We start from the raw sequence: 23,443 nt of genomic DNA on the forward strand, positions 1-23,443 counted from the left end.
ATTTCTATACTTCTCACTTGGAGTTTATAGTAGAAATGGAAGGTTGAAGAAAGGAAAAAGGTATAGTTTTAGAAATATTTTGTGTCAAAAATATTTCATATGGTATAGATTTTGTTACTTCATAATTCCAATTAAATTTAAAAAGATCGTATGGCATCCTAGGCAGTTTTTCTAATATACCTGCATTCTTTATGATTTGCCTTAGAAACCATGCTGTATATAAATATATATACATGTAGGCAAAGATAGTTACAGTAAAGTTGATTACTTAGGATTAGATTTTTAACTTTTCAAATGGAAAGTCATATACATCAAAATTTTTCTTAAAGAGTCTTAAATCTGCTCATAAAGTAGAATGTACAGTTTTGTATGTTTTATATAGTGTTCTTTGAAACCAGCTGAGGTAGACCATAGGAAGAAACAAAAGGAAAGTCTTTGTGTAGATGATTGATACTGAATTCATTCTGTCTGTTAAAAAATGATTAAAGAAGACAATTCGGTGATATAAATAACTTTCACACTTCAGGAAGCTTCCATTCTTCATTTGGAGAACTACAAAATGGGGTGAAAGGCAGGAGCTTTTGTAGAAGAAAATAAATAACAAGGAAGAGAAAAATAGAAAATATCTGATGGACGGGGGGCCACGTAGTCAACCTTGTTTGGGGCTGGAAGGAATAAGAAACTAAATACAGTGCCGAGCTGGCCTGGCATTTGGGGAGTGACTGGCTGAATGAGTATACTGCATTTCTAGTCAAGCAGAGCATTTACAGGGACATGAAAGTTATAATCTAAGTTATGGTTGGCTTAAATGGCATCTGGGGTAGGAATATCTCCATTTTGAGTCTAGAAATTTATTTTAGCATGCTTTTAATAACTTTCAAATCTCTAGGAGTAAATGGGGAATAATGAAGAATTAAATGCTCCTGCTAACGTACAGCACTTTATTCTGTTGTTTTTTATGTTAAACTTTCGTAGCCTTAATATATCTTTAAAAGTTTGTTGTAAGGATTAAATGAGATAATTTTTTCCTGGCAAGTAGTAGAGGTTTAACAAACATTTGCTGGATTTGAATCAAAATGTCACAGGTAATATCATGGCTTACTGATCAGATTTCTTCCTGTGTTTTGGCATTTTGTGCAAAATATATTTGTCAGTGCTAAAATAGGAGGTAGCAATTATTCTTTCTTGGTGTTTTTAGGATGAATTCAGTGATGTCATCGATATTAAGGACCCAGATTTTACTCCTGCAGCTGAACGGAGGCAGAAACGCCTGGCAGCTGAGCTGGCCAAATTTGATCCTGATCATTATCTGTGAGTACTGAATTTTTTGAGAATTAAATAATTTACTTGACATTTATTTTTAAATTTTGAGTATCTTTTTAACTATGCTATGCATGTGCTTTTTGTATTCTGGAAATTGGTGATAGCTCAAAGACTTTTACATTAACCTACCACTGTAAAAGCCTTTGTGATATTTATGGAATGTTGCTTCTTAGCCGCTGATTCCAGCAGAGAGCTCTTCTAACATGCTTCTTTGAATTTTTTTTCCTCCGGGCTGAAAAATAGAGTACTGAATTCAAGCATATTTGCACTTCTCTTAAGTGTTTTTTGTTGTTGTTGTTGTGGGAATGGTCTTGATGAATTTGAATATACATTTACTGCATTTCTTGGCTGGTCCAGGCTTTTCCTAACACTTTCATTCACTAGCACCAGTAATCCGGTTTCAAATTAATAGTTACTTTTTGTAGTAGGATATAAATAAAGTCTAATTTTAAGTTTTGCTTTATTTTATTGCTCACTTGCATTAACTGTGTCTTTAGCGATACTGCATCTCTGTCAGGCTTAAATTTGCCCAAGGGATTTATCTAATTAATGGATAGGTAAATAATCACTGGAGGAGAGACTGACGTTTCTCATAGGCTATGACAGCAACACTTCTTTCAAGGAAGCCAGTGTCCCTGGCCTCTGTGAGTGGCTCTCCTGGTTCACTTAGACCTCCATTATTATTCTTCCTAAGCTCTGGCCATCAACTTCTAAACTGTCATATATTCAGCTATAATCTTACATAATTTTTATATTTCTGTAATGCTTTAAGCTTATCAAGTGCTCTCATATGATTATTTCAGTTTTCAGTAGGAGAAAGGTTAAGGAACTTGCCCAAGGTCACACCACTACTAAGTGACTTGGGTAGGACTTGAAAAAGACATGTATAGTTTTGTATTTTCTTTCATTTTTACTATTTCAGTTTAACTGCTCTTGGTCTTGTGATTAACATTGGATCTCCTATGACCCAGTGGGAAACTAATTGGAATGGCAGAAATAGATCTTGTGATATGCAAATGCATTGAGTGATATGTCCTGATAAATGGTTGAGCAATTCAACATCCTAAGGGAAACTGGAGAAGAGCAGAGTGTGTTCTATTTTGGAGAACATCTGAGAGATGCAGATCTATTCACATTGCCATTTCTAATTACCTTTATCACTCCAATTGTGGCTTTAAAAGTCCACTATTTAAAAAGATTTTGCTGACTACTTAACGTAAAAATTTCATTGCCAGCAATTTTCTCAGGCAAGCATGAAAACAGAATGAGCTTTAGAAGAATGAAATTTCAAATGGGAGGGAGCTTAATTAGGAGAACCTTCCGATCTCTTCTCTTATAAAGCTGGAAGGATAACTGTGTGGCCTGAGAGAATTAGAAATTAGAATATATAGTGAACAGTGTGATATTATAAGCAGCTCCTGTTTTTCTTCAATTTCTGTGTTTCTTGATCCAGGAGCTCATTTTTGTTAACAGTATGCATGGAAAGTTCTTTCTATTTCTCAAGGGAGTGCTCTTACAGGAGTGGTTTAAATTTAGTCATGGGCAAGGTTGAAGAGTGGGAATCATGAGTTAAAGGCTCCTTGTGACTTTTCTGATAGCTGTTAAGACTTTGGCTATTGTGTTACTCATTTTCTAAATTAAATTTATTGGCATGGCCTCTATTAATAAGATTATATAAGTTTCAAGCGTACAATTCGGTGGTACATCATCTGTATATTTACCAACCAAATTCAAGTCCTTTTCCATCAGCATCTATTTGACCCCGTTTACCTTCTTCATCCTCCCCACACCTTCCTTCCCTCTGGTAACCACCATACTGTTGTCTGTGTCTACAAGTCTTGTTTGTTGGTTACTTTCTGTGTTATATCCCACAGATAAGGGAAATTATATGGTTCTTGAACTTTCCATTTGACTTACATCTCTTGGCATCTATGTTGTCACAAGTGGAAGTATTTCATCCTTTCCTGTGTCTAAAACTTCATTGTATATTTGTACCACATCTTTTTTATCCAGTCATACATCAAAGGACACTTAGGTTGTTTGCATGTCTCGGCCACTGAATAATGCTGCAGTGAACACAGAGGTACGTATATTTTTATGAATAAATGTCTTCAAATTTTTCAGATAAATACCCAGAAGAGAGGTTGCTGGATCATATGTTAACTGAATTCTTAATTTTTTGAGAAGCCTCCATACTGTTTTCTATAGTGGCTATACCAATTTACATTCCCACCAGCAGTGAATGAGTTTCTTTTTCTGCACAACCTCACTGACATTTGTTATTTATTGTTTTATTGATCACAGCCATTCTAACAGGTGTGAGGTGTTATCTCATTTGTTTTTTGTTTTGTTTTTTATCCTCACCCGAGAATAATTATTTTTTAAATTGATTTTAGAGAGAGGAAATGCACATTGATTTAAAGGATTTAGTAAAACAAATATAAATGTTGCATCAATATTTATATCGATTATCTCTTGAAATAATATTTTAGATATAACAGGTTAAATAAATTTATTATAGGTATTAAATCTTTAAATATTTAGTAGAATTCACTAGTGAAGCCATCTAGTCCTGGACTTTTACTTCATGGAAGGTCTTTGAGGACCTTTCTTACTGTTGATTGGTATGTTTATAGATTTTTCAGTTCTTCATGATTTAGTCTAAGAAGGTTATATATTTCTACAGACTTGACCATTTCTTCTAGGTTATTGAATTTGGTGATTTATAGCCTTTCATAATATTTTGTATGGTCCTTTTATGTTTTGTTGTCACAAATTATCCCTTTTTGTGCCACGAGTTCATTTCTAAATTGCAGTAGCTTTTGTCTTTTTTTATGATTTTACTTCTGTTAACCTTTATGTTATATTTAACTATATTATCGTGTTCTGAGCAAGGGTTGCAGTTTCCTGCTTTGAGCTGTCTGTTAGCCATCTTACTCATAGTTTTGTATTCTTTTGTCTTTTGTTTTAGGTAGAATACCCTTCAGTGTTTCATATAATGCAGGTCTTCTGGTGGTAAATTCCCTTAGCTTCTGTATGTCTGGAAAGGTCTTAGTTCTCCTTCGTATTTAAAGGATATCTTTGCTGGATATATTATTCTTGCCTAGTGAATTTTCTCTTCCAGTAGTTTGAATATTTGATTCCAATATTTTCTAGCTTGCAGGATTTCTAATGAAAAATAAAGATGATAATCTAATGGGATTTCCTTTGTAGGTTACTGTCTTCTTTTTCCTGGCTACCTTGAGAATTCTTTGTCATTAATTTTTGAGTTTTAATATATTGTTCCTTGGAAGGCCTTTTTGGATTGAGATAATTAGGTATTCTGTTTGCTTCTTGAATTTGAGGTTTTTCCCATAGGTTTTGAAAGTTCTCATTGATGATTTGTTTGAATAGGCTCTCTGTTTTGTTTTGTTTTTCTTATCTTTCTGGTATATTCACTGTTCTTATGTTGCTCTTTCTGATGGGGTCTAGTTCTCCTAGAGTTCTTTCTTTTTTTAACTCTCAAGTTCCTCCTTTTTTAAATTAATTTAATTTTTTAAAATTGATCTTTATTGTTGAAAGTACTACAGATGTCACCCCTTTATTCTCCCATTGACTCCTTCCACCCCACTCTTGTCCCATTACCGCTGCAGACCTTCACTGTTTTGTCTGTGTCCATGTAAGTTCTTTGGTTTATCTCTTCCCAACCCCACCCCCTTCCCTCTAAGATTTGTCAGTCTATTCTCTACTTCCATGTCTCTGGATCTATTTTGTTCATCAGTTTATTTTTTTCATTAGATTTCACATATGAGTGAAATCATCTGATATTTGTCTTTCTCTGACTAGCCTATTTCACTCAGCATAATACTCTCTAGGTCCCTTCATGCTATCTCAAAGGGTAAGAGATCTTTCTTTCTTACAACTGCATAGTATTCCATTGTGTAAATGTACCACAACTTTTTTTATCCATTCGTCTACTGATGGGCACTTGAGCTGTTTCTAAATCTTGGCTATTGTGAATAGTGTTGCTATAGGAGTGCATATATTCCTAGGATATATTCCCAGAAGTGGGTCAAATGGAAGTTCCATTTTAATTTTTTGACAAAACTCCATATTGTTTTCTATGGCTACACCAGTCTGCATTCCCACCAGCAATGTATTAGAGTTCCCTTTTCTCCCCAGCTTTGCCAGTGCTTGTTTTTTTTGTTGATTTGTTGATCGTAGTCATTCTGGTAGGTGTGAAGTGTTTACAGACCAATATCCTTGATGAACATAGATGCCAAAATTCTCAACAAAATATTAGCAAATCGGATCTTGCAATATATTTAAAAAATTATGCACCATGACCAAGTGAGATTTATCCCAGGGATGCAAAGCTAGCACAATATTCACAAATCAATAAATGTGATACACCATATAAACACAATGAAAGATAAAAATTATATGATCGTATCAGTAGACACAGAAAAAGCATTTCACAAAATCCAGCACCCATTTTTATAAAAACTCTCAGCAAAGTGAGAATAGAAGGATCCTACCTCAACATAATAAAGTCCAAATTTGAAAAACCTACAGCCAACATCATACTCAGCATCGTACATACTCAGTGAAAAAATGAAAGCATTTCCTTTAAGAACAATAACAAGATAGGGATGCCTGCTTTCACCATTCTTATTCAACATAGTACTGGAAGTCTTAGCCACAGCCATCAGACAAGAAAAATAAATAAAGGGATCCAAATTGGAAAGGAGGACATGAAACTGTCATTATTCACAGATGACATGATATTGTGCATAGAAAGCCCTACAGACTCCACCAAAAAACTACTACATATAATAAATGAATTCGGCAAAGTAGCAGGATAGAAAATTAACATCCAGAAATCAATGGCATTTTTATACACCAATAATGAACTCAGAAAGATAAACTAAAAAAAAAGAATCCCATTTACCATTGTAACAAAAAAAAATTAAGATATCTAGGAATAAACTTAAGCAAGAAGGTAAAAGACCTGTTTTCAGAAAACTGCAGGAAATTGAAAAAGGAAATAGAAGAATATACAAACAGGTCCCTCTCTTTCTCCATGTACATCTTTTCTAGATTTTTGTCTTCAATATCTCTAATTCTTTTCTCTATCTGGTCAGCTCTATTTCTTCATCTTTTTTATTGAGTTCTTCATCTCCAGAATTCCTTTTTGGTTCCTATTAAAGTTTCAATCTCTTTTGGTCAAGTACTCCTTTTATTCATTGATTTTATTTCTGAATTCACTAAACTGCCTTTCTGAGTTTTCTTATATCCCATTGAATAGTTTTAGAACTCCAATCTTGAATTCTGTCATTTTAATCACATATTTCCGTGTCTTTACGTTTTTTTTTCTGGAGGTGGTTTATTTTCTTTCTGAGAAACCTTATTACCTTGGTTATTCTTGATATTTGATGGGTTATTTCTCTGCCTAGACATATATGGAAGTGAATCACATCTGCTTCTCTGTTCAGCAGGCTGATACAAAGAGGTTTCCCAGTAGGTGGCACTGAAGCATAAGTTTTAATTTTCTCTCACTTGCATTGCTGGGGCTTCAGGAATTTCTGTGGGGAGGTGTCCTATCTACCATGGAAAATGCCCTGTATTCCCTGAGGAGGTGGGCGTCACCTCTGTGACCAGGTTTCCTTAGTCTCAGGGCAACCACCCCTGTGGGGGAATGTAGCAGGTGATAAGATTCTGGGCCCTGGAGATCCCAGCATTGCCTTCTACAACTAGATGCTCCCGTCAGTGCTGTACTACCTGAGCTGTTCCAGGTGCCTTTCCTGGGTTTTATTGCAGTGGGTGAGGGTAGGGTGCGCTGGGATAGGTCAGATCATGTGTTTGTGGCTTTGTCCTCCTCCCAGTAATGGTGGCTGCCGGACTTAAGCTGCCTCATCTCTGTATCTCCACCCGTCATTGGGATTGGCCACATTGTGACTTGACCACTCAGGGAGAAATGTTTCTGCTTCTCCAGTCTTCAGGACTGAGGATAGTGTGCTCTCTAACCCACACTTTCTCTGCCACCGCTTCTGCTGGGGCCGCTGGCAAGCTCTGGGAGGGTGAAGGAAGGCAAGCAAGTTCTGGGAGGGCGAGGGGAGGCAGCTACAGGTCTGTGTTTTTGTTCTCTGTCTGGTAATGGCCAGCTGCTGTTCCTTGGTGTTTGTCTCTGCCCTTGTCACTGAGTTCAGCCACAGTATGTGCTGACCACTCGCAGGAATGTTGATTCTACTTTCTTTTCTTTGGGGTTTCACAGTGTGTACACTGTAAGCTGACTCCTTTCCTGCTGCTTAGTCCCATAGTGAGCTCTGAGCGGGGCTGTGCCTGTGCACCCATCTCTGTCCTTTCCTCTTTCCTTGTCCTTCGTTCACTCCCTCCGATACACCCACCTTCAGATGTTTCTGTGTGAGGATCTCTCAGATGTGTTTGTGTGGTGAGCAGGGAATCCTTGGAATCCTAGATGTCTAACATAACTTTAAGGGGAGAGTTCTGAAGGATCTCTCATGCCACCTAACTACTGACCTTGGAGACCTCATCACTCATCATGTTCATTAGCTGACAGTCTCACGGTTGTGTTAGTATTGAATGAAGTGCAAGTAAAATCCTTGTGAATTTTCAATCTTATCAGTGCTTTTTCTGCTGTACTTGATGGTTAATGCACTTGGGGGAAAGGGTTCACTTTAAATTCTTATCTACCATGCAGACAGTGTGTTTGGTATAGTCTAGTACATGTTTATATATGTCATGTAATATACATACATGACACATAATATATATTACATTAGTGTAGTAGATGAAACTTGAAGAAGTTTGGCTTGTCCTTCCTAAGCCATGATTTCTCCTGATGGTGTCAGATTTTTGAGGAGCTTAAGGAAAACTTATTTTACTTGTAACCTAAAGCAGAACAGTGAAGTGAATTGATTGTATTTTCAAAGGCACATATGAATGATTTGGATTATGATTGTTTCTAAAAATCCTTTGTTGTAATATCTGGGTTCTAGCATATTACTTTCCCCCTTATATTTTGTAGTCCAGTAGAATGCTGGGCATATAGATGATCCATTCATTGTTTTTGATTATCCATTTCTTGCCATTTATAATACCTTTTGGGTATTATTTTTACACTGAAATATATTGAAGCCATCTTGAAATATTTTTTATAGTCCTTCTTCTTTTGCTCATTATAGCCAACTTTTATATTTCACTTGTTGAGAGTGTTTTTTGATTTTTTCCTACCCAGGAAATTTGGTTTTTAATTTTTGGCATTTTTTTTTACTTCAACCAGTTAATAAAATCTTACCTGTTTCCTTCTTTGGCAGAAAATAAAATAATTCAGTCAACATTCAAATGTCAGTGAGATAAGAAATGGTACAAAAAAGATCAAATAGCATTTGGGGTCCCATTTTAAATTGTAATTTTCAGTGCTAAAATTTGTTAAGATGGTACACTGATCAACTTTTGGATATTTTGAGGAGAACTCAAGACAACAAGTAGTAATGATGAGGCCGAGAAGAGGACCAGCTGCTTCTAAAGTGGCTCTGTATTCAAAATACCAAGCCTCGGAGAATGCATTGGAATAAAATTTCATTTATTCGTTTTTTTCATGTATACACTGATTTGTTCAAATATCTTCTGAATGGACTTTGTGCCAAGCAGTTTTACAGAGAGCAAGGAGCATGTTGTGAATACAACAAGGTCACCACACTTGTGGGGCTTATATTCTAGTGGGGGAAGGACACAGTGGTAAGTGCCAAGTTAAGGTTTTAGAGAGCAGCTGGGCATCTCACTGACTTTTCTATTTCAACATGTCCAAATTGAACTCATCTGTTTACCTTTATAGTCTTCCTGAATTTTCTCCATGGTAGAGGGCCTGATTTTTCACTCCAGTCACCCAGGTCACCCAGGTTAGGAACCTAGGATTCATCTTTGACTTTTTTCTTACCCACACTTCCAATCTGTCCTGAAGTTGTATCATTTATCTCTGCTGTTTTCTTTACTCCATCTGTTTCTGGCCCTCATCTGTGTGCTACTTATTGCAGCATTCTCCTCACTGCCTAACTGATATCTCTTCCTCCGGCCTGGAATTCTGCAAATCCATCAACTATAACATCACTAGTATATCTCATGTACTAAAAAAGAAAATCTGCTTAAATTCTTACTGGGTTGTCCTTTGCTTAAAACAGGTGGGGTCGGTTTTTCTGCCAAGGGCCATTTGGATATTTATAACATCATTCACGGGCCATACAAAATTAAAAATTAGACTTCTAGCTCTGGTGGGTTTGGCTCCGTGGTTAGCGCGTCAGCTTACTGACCAAAGAGTCACAGGTTTGATTCTGGTCCAGGGCACATACCTTGGTTGCTGTTTGTCCGCAGCCCTGGTCAGGGTCGTGCAGGAGGCAACCCATTGATGTTTCTCTCTCTCTCTCTCTCTCCCCCTTCCCTCTCCTTCCCTCCCAGTCTATCTGAGATAAATAGAAAAATATCCTCAGGTGAGGATTAAAAAAAAAGAAATTATCCTGCTATATTTGGGCAGGCAAGTTTGGTCAGGTGTTTGATGTTAGCTGGTGTCGATTTCGTAGGCCCTATAAGCCCACAGGCCAGACATTCCCCACCCCTGGAAAACATAAACGTTGTCATCCAGTGGTCATTGGTGCCAATTCAGTGCCAACAGGAATCCCCAATAAGTGGTGCAGTGAAGGAGGAAACGCTATTCAGTGCAAAATAGCTCCATTGTGATACAGCAGGGCTGTGAAAACAGCACAGCTGTAATGTGGCCTGGGTGAGGTAGCAAGCTGGCCTCTTCAGCTGGACAGCGCTGCTCTGCTCATCCCTGGTCTTGTTTGCTGTGCTGTGTGCCGGTCTGCTTTGCCCTGCACTGGTCTGCTCAGTTCTGTGCCAGTCTTCTGTGGTAAGACATCAGTGTTTCAGCTCGTCAGGAAATGCATTCTTCCATGGAAAGGGAAAATGGGTTCTCAGAGCCAGAGAGGAGCAGATTTATAGATAGAAGTCCCTGCTCCTGGTCCCTGATTGGTCTGTCCTCATGCAGATGAGGGCTTCAAATCCTTGCAGTTTGATTGGTCCAAAGACACTGTCCTTATTGGTCATAATGGAGCGGCTGTGATTGGTCAGTAAAGAAGCTGATAGGGACATAGCTGCACAGCTCTAATTGAATGGGTGAAACCTCAGTCCTATTGGCTGAAATAGGATTCCAGGAATTTCTGTATAAGGGGTGGCTCAGAGGACAGGAACACAGTGCAGGAGGCAGTTCTGTGCAGAGGCAGGCAGTTGCAGGCAGTCCAGTGCAGGGTGCAGGCAGTTGCAGGCAGTCCAGTGCAGGGGGCAGGCGGTTGCAGGCAGTCCAGTGCAGGAGGCAGGCAGTCCAGTGCAGGGGGCAGGCGGTTGCAGGCAGTCCAGTGCAGGAGGCAGGCAGTCCAGTGCAGGAGGCAGGCAGTTGCAGGCAGTCCAGTGCAGGAGGCAGGCAGTTGCAGGCAGTCCAGTGCAGGAGGCAGGCAGTCCAGTGCAGGAGGCAGGCAGTTGCAGGCAGTCCAGTGCAGGAGGCAGGCAGTCCAGTGCAGGGGGCAGGCGGTTGCCGGCAGTCCAGTGCAGGAGGCAGGCAGTCCAGTGCAGGGGGCAGGCGGTTGCAGGCAGTCCAGTGCAGGAGGCAGGCAGTCCAGTGCAGGGGGCAGGCGGTTGCAGGCAGTCCAGTGCAGGAGGCAGGCAGTCCAGTGCAGGGGGCAGGCGGTTGCAGGCAGTCCAGTGCAGGAGGCAGGCAGTCCAGTGCAGGGGGCAGGCGGTTGCAGGCAGTCCAGTGCAGGCGGCAGGCAGTCCAGTGCAGGGGGCAGGCGGTTGCAGGCAGTCCAGTGCAGGCGGCAGGCAGTTGCAGGCAATTCAGTGCAGAGGCAGGCAGTCCAGTGCAGACTTCTCCCTACATGAGAGGCTCCTGTGTAGAAATGGTTGCTGGGCTCTATTTTTGTTGTTTTTACATTTAAGTCCAGTTAGCCACTGGGAGCCCTTTTTAGTAGTTATCTTTCTCAGGTTCTACAGCTTGTAACTTTTTATGATGACATATAAAGTTCATTGTGATCTGGACTCTGCCACTCCCTGCCCACCTTTTATACTGTAGCAGTAATGAGTATGTGCATTTCTCCACCTGCACCTCTTCTCACACACTTTGTACTAGTAGTATATCTTTGCCAGCTATTTTCTACCTTGTCCCATCCTGCTTGCATTACATTTACTTATCTTTAAAGGCTAGGCTTAGTTGTCATTCCCTGGTGCCCACTTTCCCAGACTGGCAGGGGGACCCCTCTTCAGTGCACCTGTGTTACAGCTCATCTTGTTTCTACAACACTCTGTTTGTGTGTGGGTGGCTCCCATTAAATTGTGAAGTCGTCAAGGGCAGGAAATAAGTCTTGCCAATCTTCGTCTCTCTGATTTGCGTGCACGTAGAGTATTCAGTGGATGCCTGTTGAATTTCATGGCATTTAAAAACTTGAAAATAATTATTCTGGAAAACAGACCAGTAGTCAGCCTCAGATCTGTTCACAAAACTCTTAAATCATGGACATTGTAAAAACCGTCACAGTTTAATTACTGGGACTGAATTAGTGATATTTTACTCCAATTAATCACTTAAATATTCTGATAACTGGGGGGGGGCAAGGAGAGAGGTGACATGAAGGTGGCAGAGATACTGTTTTATGGAGCCATTTTTGTTGTTGTTGTTATTTTAATCATTTTACTCCTAGGGAGAGGGGCAACATTTTTGTGGATGGGCTTTTACCTTTGCATTAAATGTCCTTGGCACTCCAGTGTACAAGGCCCTTGTTGTCCCCCCCTGACAGTTTTTCCTAGGCAATTCCGGCCTCTTCTTTGGCTTCCTTAACTGTCCCATGTGTCTCTCTTGAGCATTAGACTTGCATGTCTAACTGCCTTTTGGACAGGACTCTGTGTGTCCTAAAAGGACAGCTCAGAATCAGCTTGTTTCAAGCAGAAGTCATCTCTCATGTCATGTTCGTTAGCATCCTGTGCTCCTATGTCAGCAAACGTCACTGTTGACCACTGAATTGTCGAGGCCAAAATCCTACGCATTGACTCTGACTCCTAGCTCCCTTGACTCCTACATCCTGAGGATTCTAGCGTCTAACTGTTTATCAGATCTGTCCACTTTCCTCCATGCCTACTGCCACTATCCTGTTCAAGGCTACCATGATTTCTGTTCCTTCATGTCCCTTTAAACCATTCTCTAGGCAGAGTGAGGGTTATGTTTCTGAAACACACTGATGCTGGTCCCCAAAATGCAAAAGCTTTTAAGTATTCAGTTGTTCTTGGTGATAAAAATCCTCAGTTTTTAACATGGTTTACAAGGTCATTGTCACCACAACCCATTATTTACAGCTATTCTCAACTTCTTTTTCTTAAATGTGCCTTCTTGTTTCCTGTTGTGTTTTCTTGCTAACTATTCTTTCTGCCCAGATTATTTTCTCCCACCTCTCTTTTTTTTTTTTATCCTCACCCGAGGACATTTTTCCATTTTTTGTTCAGGTAGAGTGGGAGGGAGAGAGAGGAACAGAGAGAGAGAGAGAAACATCGACGTGAAAGGAACACATCGAGTGGCTGCCACCCGCACAACCGACCAGGGCCGGGGACAAACTGCAACCGAGGCACGCGCCCTTAGCGGGAACCGAACCCGGGTCTCTCAGGACCGCAGGCCGACGCTCTAACCGCTGAGCCAAACCGGCCAGGGCTCTCCCACCTCTCTTAAACTGGTTAACTGTTCATTATTATTCAGCTCTTGGCTTACATATTATTTGCTTCAGGGACCTTACCTGTCATCCCAATTTTATTTTGCCATGACAATTGTCTTAACACTTATGTTGAATTGTAATTGTTTGACTCTCCTATGAGACTGTAAGTACCATGAAGGCCAGGAGTCCCTATGTCTTGTCAGCCATGTAACATGATAGCCATGTAATAATGCCCAACATGGTGCTTGGAACGTGGCACAAAGTTAGTACATTTGTTGACTTATTTAACATTTTAGCCACTTACTCTTATTGTTAATATTTTTTGAAATTCATTTGCTAGAAAATGTTTACATTCTGATTAGTGGGTGAAAATCTATAATAGAATATCAATTTAAAAAAATTTTAAATTACAGTTGACATTTAATATTTAATTAGCTTCAGATGTACAACATAGTGGTTAGACAATTATACAATTTATAAAATGATCCCCCCCAATAAGTCTAGTACCCACCTGACACCATACATAGTTATTATAGTATTAATGACTAGATTCCCTATGCTGTATTTTATATCCCTGTGACTATTTTGTAACTGTAAATTTGTACTTCTTAATCCCTTCTTTTTCACCCACCCCCTTTCACATCTGGCAACCATCAGTTTGAGTTTTTTTTCACTTTAAAAAGACATGGCTAATAAGAGGCCCTTAACAGGATTAGTTGATAAAGCAACTACTTCATCCCGGTGTCTATGCTCTGTGCACCTGAAAATTCATACTGAGAATTATTGTTTCAAGATCATTCCATTTGTTTTGTTCAATATCTACTGTATTTTCTCAACCATAAAAATAAAATGCGTATATTGGTTGATAGCTTGGACTCCGGAGTAAGACTTAAGTGGTCCTAATTCTGGCCACATTTCTTATTGGTTTTATTGATCATAGCCATGATCTACAGCTTTTCTGAGCGTCAGTGTCCACCCATATTTTATGGGCAGGGAGTATCCTCTGACCAGGGGATTGTGTGAGGATTCAAAAAAAATAGTGAACGAGAAGCACTAGTGCAGTACTTGGGCACATCCGAAGAACTTTTTTTTTAAACCTCACCCGAGGATATTTTTCTATTTATCTTCAGATAGAGAATGAGGGAAGGGAGAGAGAGCAGAAAAAAATCGACGTGAGAGGGACATATTGACCGATTGCCTCCTGCAGGACCCCAACCAGAGCCAGGGATGAATTGCAACTGACATATTTGCCCTTGACCGGAATCGAACATGCAACTCTTTGGTCCGCGGACCAACGCTCTAACTGCTGAGCCAAACCAGCAAGGGCACAAAGATCTTATCTGTGATATTTCTAATTTTTTTGGGGGGGCGGGGTACATGCCCCTAGCAGGAACCAAACCCGGGACTCTCTGGTCCGATGTTCAACCGCTGAGCCAAACTGGCCAGGGCTGATATTTCTAATTTTAAAAGATTTTAATATCTTACCTGGCTGGTGTGGCCCAGTGGTAGATTGTCGACCCATGTGCCAAAAAGAGGTTGCCAGTTCCATTCTCAGTCAGAGCACATGCCCAGGTTCTGGGCCCGATCCCCAGTGGGGAGCATGCAGGAGGCAGTTAGTTGATGTTCTCTCTCATTGATGTTTCCTCTCTCTCTCTCTTCCTTTCTTTTTCTCTAAAATCAGTAAGAGAAAAAAGAAAGATTTCAATATCTCACTTGAAAGAAAAAAATATTTAAGGTCATAAAACTATCAGCTAGAAAATCCAATTTATCTAAACAAACAGAATTTAAAAAAAGATGACGGCAGGCAGGACTGGAGTGAGGGTGAGTGAGTGAGAGTGTGAGTGAATGTGAGTGTGGATGGCCAACCTTGAGCAGTGCAGAGACATGGGGCAGAAGGTTCCTGTGCTGTGGACGGAAAACAGCCATCTACTGCAGTAAGCAGCACATCAGTGAACTTTCCTCTCTGTGGCCAGGAGGCCTTGCCATTTTGGAAGATCCCAGGTCTTCCTTGGGAGGAGGAAACTGGGAGCTGCTAGGACTGAGTGACCTGAGTCCACTAGAGCGCCTTGCACCATTGGTTCAGTGGACTCAGCTGTGTCAACGTGGTCAGCGCACAGTAGCAGCACTATTGAGGTGCCTGCTGCAGTAGCCGAAATTGGCTGGAAGCCGGAGCCTCATCCCTAACAGCAGCAGCGGCTCACTCATGCTCGTGGTGGCACTAGCACCAGCTTGGGAACCCAGCACCTCCCCCCACAGCAACAGTGACTGGGCAGGAGTAGAGCCCCACCCCCAACAGGCATTAGCAGCTCAGATTGGCACCTGAAACCCATCCCTAGCAGCATCAGCAAAGGCTGATCAGGAGCCGTGTCCCAGCCCAAGCAGCAGGGCTAGGGCAGCTGAGACCTGCCCTTGACAACTGCAGCAGTGGAGTTGGAATGGAGCCTCTCCCCCCAGCATCAGCCAGGTGAGGAGCATCCTCAGTCCTCAACAGCAGTAACGGATTAAGACCTGAGAGCACCTCCTGGCAACAGCAGCAGCAGCAGTAGCAGTGTGAACTAGGAACTGACTCTCTTCCCCAGTAGTGACTGATCAGGTGCTGAGCCCCATCAGGCAGCAGGGTAACCCAACAGAACACCAGTGGGACTTGTGTACCCCAGCAGCGTACCAGAGGGACCCATGAACCCCAGCAGCGTACTAGAGGGACCCATGAACGTCAGCAGCACACCAGTGGAACACACGCTCTGAAACTGGGTACTAATGGAACCACACGCACCCCAGAAACATACCAGTGGGACCCAGGCACCCCAGTAAGGCACCAGACGGACCCATGCACCCCAGGCAGCAATAGCACATATCGGCAGCTGAGACCCATCCCCAGCAACATCAGAAGCTGATCAGGAGCAGTGGCCCAGCCTAAGCAGCAAGTCTTGCAGAGCCAAGACCTGCACCACAGACCGATACCAGGGTACCAGGAGCTAGGTGTCAGTCCTTCAGGACCTACAGCAGGCAAGAGGTGCCATAACAGGCTGGGAGGCACAGCAGCCCTAGTTGACACACACCAACCTGCCTACACACTCCAACATCCCTCACCGGCTTAGAACTACCAGATTGCTAAAATGGTGAGACAAAGAAACAACACCCAAATGAAAAAGAGGAATCACCAGAAAAGGAATTACAGGAACTAGAAAAAAGCAACTTGTCAGATAAAGAATTCAAAGCAGTGATTATAAGGATGCTCAATTTGATGAGAATACAAGCAACTTAAGAATTATGAAGAGCTCAATGGGAACTACTTCAGCTTAAAAAAAGAGGTAGAACCTATGCATTAAAATCAGGAGGAAATAAATAATGGTATAATTATTATGAAAAATACCTTAGAAGGGTTCAGTAGTAGATTAGAAGCTGAAGACCGAATCAGCGAGTTAGAAGACGAACTAGAAAAAAACACCCAAATAGAGCACCACATGGAAAAAAAGTTTAAAAAGCAGCAGGAGCCTGTAAGGGAGCTGTGAAACAATACAAAATGTAACAACATTTGCATTATAGGGGTACCAGAAGGAGAAGAATCAGAGAAAGCAATAGAGAACCTGTTTGAAGAAATAATGACAGAAAACTCCCCTAAACTGGTGAAGGAAAAAGTCACACAAGTCCAAGAAACACAGAGTCTCAAGCAAGATGAACCCCAAAAGACCCACAGCTAGACACATGATAATAAAAATGGCAAACATCAAAGACCAAGAAAGAATCTTGAAGCAAGAGAGAGGCAGAAAGTTACCTACAAGGGAGCTCCCATTAGACTGACAGCTGATTTCTCAATAGAAACACTGCAGGCCAGAAGGGAGTGGCATGAAGTATACAAAGTAATGCAAGGCAAGGGTCTGAATCTAAGACTACTCTATCCAGCAAGGCTATCATTCAAATTGAAGGAAAAATAAAGAGCTTCCCGGATTTAAAAAAAAAAAAAAAAAAGTAAAGGAATCTACCATCACCAAATGAGCACTTCAAGAAATGCTGAAGGTATTGTTGTAAGAAGAAGAAGAAACAGAGAAAGAAGGCTTAAAATAAAAATGACAACTAATAACTATCTATCAATAATAACTTTAAATGTAAGTGGCTTAAATGTTCCAATCAAAAGACGTAGGGTAGGTGATTGGATCAGAAAACACGACCCATATATGTACTTTACAAGAGACCCACCTCAAGACAAAAGACTAACACAGGATGAAAGTGAAGGGATGGAAAAAATTTTCCAAGCAAATGGAAATAAAAAAAAAAAAAAAGCTGGTGTAGCAATACTCATATCTGACAAGATAGACTTCAAAACAAGGGCCATAATAGGAGACAAAGAAGGTCACTATATAATATTAAAAGGATCAATCCAACTAGAGGATATAAACCTAGTAAACATATACACACCAGATTTGGGAGCACCAAAATATATTTAAAAACTTCTGGAGGACTTCAAGGGAGAGATCAATAGCAATACGATCATAGTGGGTGACTTGAACACCCCACTGATACCACTGAATAAATCTTGCAGACAAAAATTAACAAGGACATAGAGTCCTTAAATGACAACCTAGATCAGTCGGACTTAATTGATATTTACAGAACATTTCACCCCAAAGCTGCAGAATATAAATTCTTCTCAAGTGCAAACGAGACAGTCTCAAAGACAGACCACATGTTAGGACACAAAGTAAGTCTCTACAAATTCAAAAAGATTGAAATAATACCAAGTATCTTCTCGGATCACAATGGCATGAAACTAGAACTCACAACAAAAACTCACAAAAACATTCAAACACTTGAAGGCTAAATAGCATTTTTTAAACAACGAATGGGTTACCAAGGAAATCAAGGAAAAAATTAAAAGCTTCCTGGAAACTGATGAAAACGAACACACACCACCACCAAATCTATGGGATGCAGCGAAAGCAGTCCTGAAAGGGAAGTTCATAGCACTACAGGCCTACCTCAAGAAACAAGAAATGTTCTCTCTCTCTCCCATTTTTTTTTGTGTGTGTGGGAGGCAACCAAATTTTTAGTGGCCTTGCTTCCTCAAGGCAGAACAAAAAAAAATTTCCTAATTGACTCTCTAACACTACAACTTAAAGACCTAGAAAGAAAACAAAAAGAAAAACCCAGAGCAAGTAGAATAAAAGAAATAGTAAAGGTCACAGCAGAAATAAATGACATAGAGACTAAAAAAATCAGTTCAAAAGATCAATGAAACAAAGCTGGTTCTTTGAAAAGATAATCAGGATCAATGGACTTTTAGCCAGACTCCAAGAAACAAAAAGAGAGGACCCAAATAAACAAAATCAGAAATGAAAGAAGAGAAGTAACAACTGACACCACGGAAATACAAAGGATTGTTGAAACATACTATAAACAATTATACACCAACAAACTAGACAATCTAGGCGAAGTAGACAAATTTCTAGAAACACATTTTCCCAAAACTGAAGCGGGAAGAGATGGAACACTTGAACAGACCAATAACAGCAAAGGAAATTGAAGATGTAATTAAGAAACTCCCAGCAAACAAAAGCCCAGACCCAGATGGCTTTACAGGATGGGTTGACCGAACATTCTAAGAAGATCTAATACCCATTCTCCTCAAACTATTCAAAACTATCCAAGAACATGGGAGACTTCCAAACTCATTTTATGAGGCCAGCATAATCCTAATTCCAAAACCGGAAAAAGACAGTACAAAGAAAGAAAACTACAGGCCAATATCCCTGATGAACACAGATGCCAAAATCCTTAACAAAATATTAGCAAATTCAATCCAGCAATAAATACATCAAAAAAATTATTCACCATGACCAAGTGGGATTCATCCCAGAGATGCAAGGCTGGTACAATATTTGCTAATCAATAAATGTGGTACACCACATAAACAAAATGAAAGATAAAAACCATATGATCATATGAATAGATGCTGAAAAAGCATTCGACAAAATCCAGAACCCATTTGTGATAAAAACGCTCAGCAATGTGGCAATAAAGGGATCATATCTCAAATAATAAAGGCCACATATGAAAAACCTACAGCCAACATTATGCTTCATAGGCAAAAACAAAAAGCATTTTTCTTAAGAACAGGAAAAAGACAGGGATGTCCACTTTTGCCACTCTTATTTAACATAACAATTAGACATGAAGAAAAAAATAAAAGGGATTCAAATTGGAAAGGAGGAAGTGAAACTGTCATTATTTGCAGATGACATGATATTGTACACGGAAAACCCTAAAGACGCCATCAGAAATCTACTAGACTTAATAAATGAATTTGGCAAAGTAGCAGGATAAAAAATTAACATCAAGAAATTGACGGCATTCTTATATACCAACAATGAGCTCACAGAAAGAGAAACTAAAAAAAAAAAATCCCACTTACAATCGTAGGGAAAAAAATAACATACCTAGGAATCAACTTAACCAAAAAGTAAAGGATCTCTGCACAGAAAACTCCAGATCATTGAAAAAAGAAATAGAGGAAGATATAAAAAAAATGGAAACATACACCATGTTCATGGATTGGGAGAATTATCATTAATAAAATGTCCATATAACCTAAAGCTATCTATAGATTCAATGTAATACCCATCAAAATACTAATGATATACTTCACAGAACAAGAACAAATACTCCAAAAGTTTATATGGAACCAAAAAAGGCGCCAAATAGCCACCACTATCTTGAAAAAGAAGAACAAAGATATCTGTATCACAATACCAGATATCAGGTTATACCACAAAGCCATTGTAATCAAAACAGCCTGGTACTGGCACAAGAACAGGCATATAGATCAGTGGAGCAGAACAGAGAACCCAGAAATTGACCCAAGATATTATACTCAATTAATAATATAACAGAGGAGGCAAGTGCATCAATAAATGGTGTTGGGAAAATTGGACAGCTACATGCAAAAAAAATAAAACTGAAGCTAGACAACCAACTTACCCTATATACAGGAATAAACTCAAAATGGATTTAAAAAACCTTAAACATGACTCGTGAATCCATAAAAATTCTAGAAGAAAATGTAGGCAACAAAATTTCAGACATCATACACAGCAGAATTTTCACTGATTCAGTAGAAGTGGATAAAAAGGCAGTGATACATATACACAATGGAGCACTATGCAGCTATAAGGCAAGAGAAAGGAGAAAGTGAACACACGGGACTACATCAAACTCAAAAGTTTCTGCACAGCAAAAGAAATAACCATCAAAATGGAAAGGGATCCCACTGTATGGGAGAGCATAATTGCCAATAATACATCAGGTAAGGGGTTAATTTCCAAAATATATAGAGTACTTACACAACTCAAGAAAAGAAAGACAAAGAACCCTATTAAAAAATGGGCAGAGTACCTAACGAGACACCTCTCCAAACAGGACATAAAAATGGCCAAGAGACATGAAAAAATGCTCTGCGTCACTAATCATCAGAGAGATGCAAATTAAAAGAACATTGAGGTATCACCTCACAGTTGTTAGAATGGCCGCTATCAACAAATAATGAAAGAAGCGCTGGCGCGGGTGTGGAGAAAAGGGGACTCTAGTACACTGCTGGTGGGAATGCAGACTGGTGCAGCCACCATGGAAAACACTATGGTGTTACCTCAAAAAAGTTAAAATTGAACTACCATTTGACCCAGTGATCCCACTTCTAGGAATGTACCCTAAGAAGCCTGAAACACCAATCAGAAAGAATATATGTACCCCCATGTTCATAGCAGCACTATTTACAATAGCTAAGATCTGGAAACCGCCCAAATGTCCATCAGTAGACGAGTGGATTAAAAAACAGTGGTACATATACACAATGGAGTACTATGCAGCTGTAAAAAAGAAAGATCTCTTATTTTTTGAGATGACATGGAGGGACTTGGAAAGTATTGTCCTATGTGAAACAAGCCAAGCAGAGAAAGACAAATATCACATGATTTCACTTATTTCTAGAATATAATGAACTAAACAAACTGATGAACAAAATAGACCCAGAGTCACAGAAATAGGGTACAGACCGACAGTCCTCAGAAGAGCGGGTAGTGGGGGAGGAAAGAAATAAAGCACAGAACTTATGTGCATGTATGCATAACGGATGGACATAGACAACAATGTTGGGGAAGGGGCTGGGGGGATGGCGAAGGAGGGTGTCAATGGGGGGGGGGACATCTGCAACAAAAATAATGAAAGAAACAACAAACAAAAAAACCCCATCCAATCTCTCGAGTTTCTAATTAAAATATAAATGAACTTTTCACTGTGAGTAATGCTTTTTGTAATTCTTTCTCCAAGAATACCAATTTCCAACTTTGAATGAGGGATAGCATATTTTCTGAACAAGTGTCATCCAGGAGTATATTTTGAATATAACAATTAGTTTTCCAGTTAAAACAGAGAAAATGAGTGCAGGGAAATTAATTTTTGTTCTCTACAAAGGTTACTTTTTTATTTTTCAGTAATTTTAAATGAGAGACCTATTAAGATTAGCATAGCTAAATAAAATAGATTGTATCTTGGTAGAAAATATGAGTACACATGGTAAACAGCGGTGTGTGTATGTGTGTGTGTGTATGTGTGTGTGGCTTTTGGGGATATTCAGTATCCTAAATTTTCTTCTGATGTGTTTATTTGTCTTTGTTGGTGGAGTTAAAAGATTATTTTCACTGCTGCAACTTGACCAGAATCTGTGGTATTTGCAAACCTAGCATAAGCTCTAGGCCTCAGTCCTTTTCGTGTTGTTTCTCATCCCACGTCACTGGAGTGCAGGGGATGGGGCTTCAGGGCAAGCCTGGTCTCAGATGTCCTTTCAGTTAGCTGCCTGCTTTTCACTTTGTGACGATTTCTACCATAAAGAAAGTAGATGCAGTGCTCATCTTTCCTTGAAATGTACTATGAGTTAATCTATATTTCTAGTGCAAATGTAGTGAGTTATAAAATTTTTAAAAATGAGAACCAGCTTAAGTCCGTATAACAATCCCAAATGACATTCATTGTTTTTTTTTTCTAGAGCTGACTTTTTTGAAGATGAGGCAGTTGAGCAGGTTTTGAAATATAATCCTTGGTGGACTAATACATATTCAAAAATGATGGCCTTTTTGGAAAAGAGTCAAGAGCAAGAAAATCATGCTGTATTAGGTAAGAAACTTAAAAATAGGCTTATTTTTTAACTGCCTCATAGAGTGAAGATATTTTTTCGGTTTGCTTATTTTTTTAAGTGTCTCTCTATTGTTCAAAGTATTACAGATGTCCCTCCTTTTTTCCCTCACTGACCCCTTCTATTCCACTCCTGCCCCCACCCCCACCCCCAGCCTTCACCTCACTGTTGTCTGTGTCCAGTTCTTTGGTTTATCTGTTCCTGCCCCCATTCCCCTTCCCTCTGAGTTTCATTAGTCTGTTCCCTACTTCCATGTGGTTTGTTAATTTTGGAGATAGGGTCTTTAACTTGGTCTGGAAAATGCCACTCAATATTAGATTTATTTGTCTGAATTCTTCTGAAGTATGTTTACTTTTGAATCAATGGAATCCTTTTTATTTTATTTTTATTAAAAAATGTTTTTTTTCTTTATTGATTTTAGAGAGAGAGAGAGGAAGAGAGACCGAGAGAGAGATAGAAACATTGATGAGAGAGAACATCCATTGGCTGCCTGTTACATGCCCCGCTAGGGATCGGGCCCACAACCTGGGCATGTGCCCTGACAAGGAATCGAACTGGTGACCTCTTGGTGCATGGGATGACGCCCAACCACTGAGCCACAATGGCCGGGCTGGAGTCCTTTTTAAAATGTTTGTTTGCTTGTTTGGTAAATGTAGGTCATTAGCACATAGGACATTTGTAGTTGAGGAATCTGCTTGAGAGATCTGAACATTACTCTGTGGGAAGAGCATTTGAGTGTTAGTGATGGTGAGAGGAGACCCAGTTTTAACGTTGTCTGTTGAATGAATTTGGAATGTCCTCTCCAATTGTTTCACAAATGGTTTTATATAGAAGTTGGAATGTTATCCTCATACCTGTACCTTACAGAGAACAGATGGGCCGGATTTTAACAGTGGAAGCTGAACTGGGGGTCAGGAGTGTCATGAATCATAGGAGATGGCTGTGCCATATTTAACATCAAGCCATATGTTATCCACAGAGAGTACTCTTAGATGGTCGTTTTATTACCACCTTCTCTAAGTGAGACGCTCTATATTAAATCTGTAAGTTAGAATTATAACAGTTTCAGAGAGATCAGGAGTAGAAGGCCCATGTTTTCTGTCATACTGATTTGGCTTTTATTTATGTTCTATATTGAAAATAAAATTTTATTGTCTAAATAAAAGGAATACACACACACATGTATATACACATT

General features: G+C 39.7%; 1 protein-coding gene across 2 annotated transcripts in view; it reads left to right on the forward strand.

Annotated features, from left to right (window-relative positions):
* Positions 1–23,443, forward strand: part of SHQ1 (SHQ1, H/ACA ribonucleoprotein assembly factor) — a 123,887-nt gene that overhangs the window by 13,649 nt on the left and 86,795 nt on the right. For both annotated transcript variants that reach the window (XM_036267348.1, XM_036267349.1), the window contains exons 5-6: positions 1,199–1,311; positions 22,102–22,229. In XM_036267348.1, coding sequence (XP_036123241.1) covers positions 1,199–1,311; positions 22,102–22,229 — 241 coding nt within the window. The remainder of the gene's footprint in view (positions 1–1,198; positions 1,312–22,101; positions 22,230–23,443) is intronic.

This window comes from Molossus molossus, unplaced genomic scaffold (genome assembly GCF_014108415.1).
Source record: "Molossus molossus isolate mMolMol1 unplaced genomic scaffold, mMolMol1.p scaffold_m16_p_18, whole genome shotgun sequence".
NCBI lineage: Eukaryota > Metazoa > Chordata > Mammalia > Chiroptera > Molossidae > Molossus > Molossus molossus.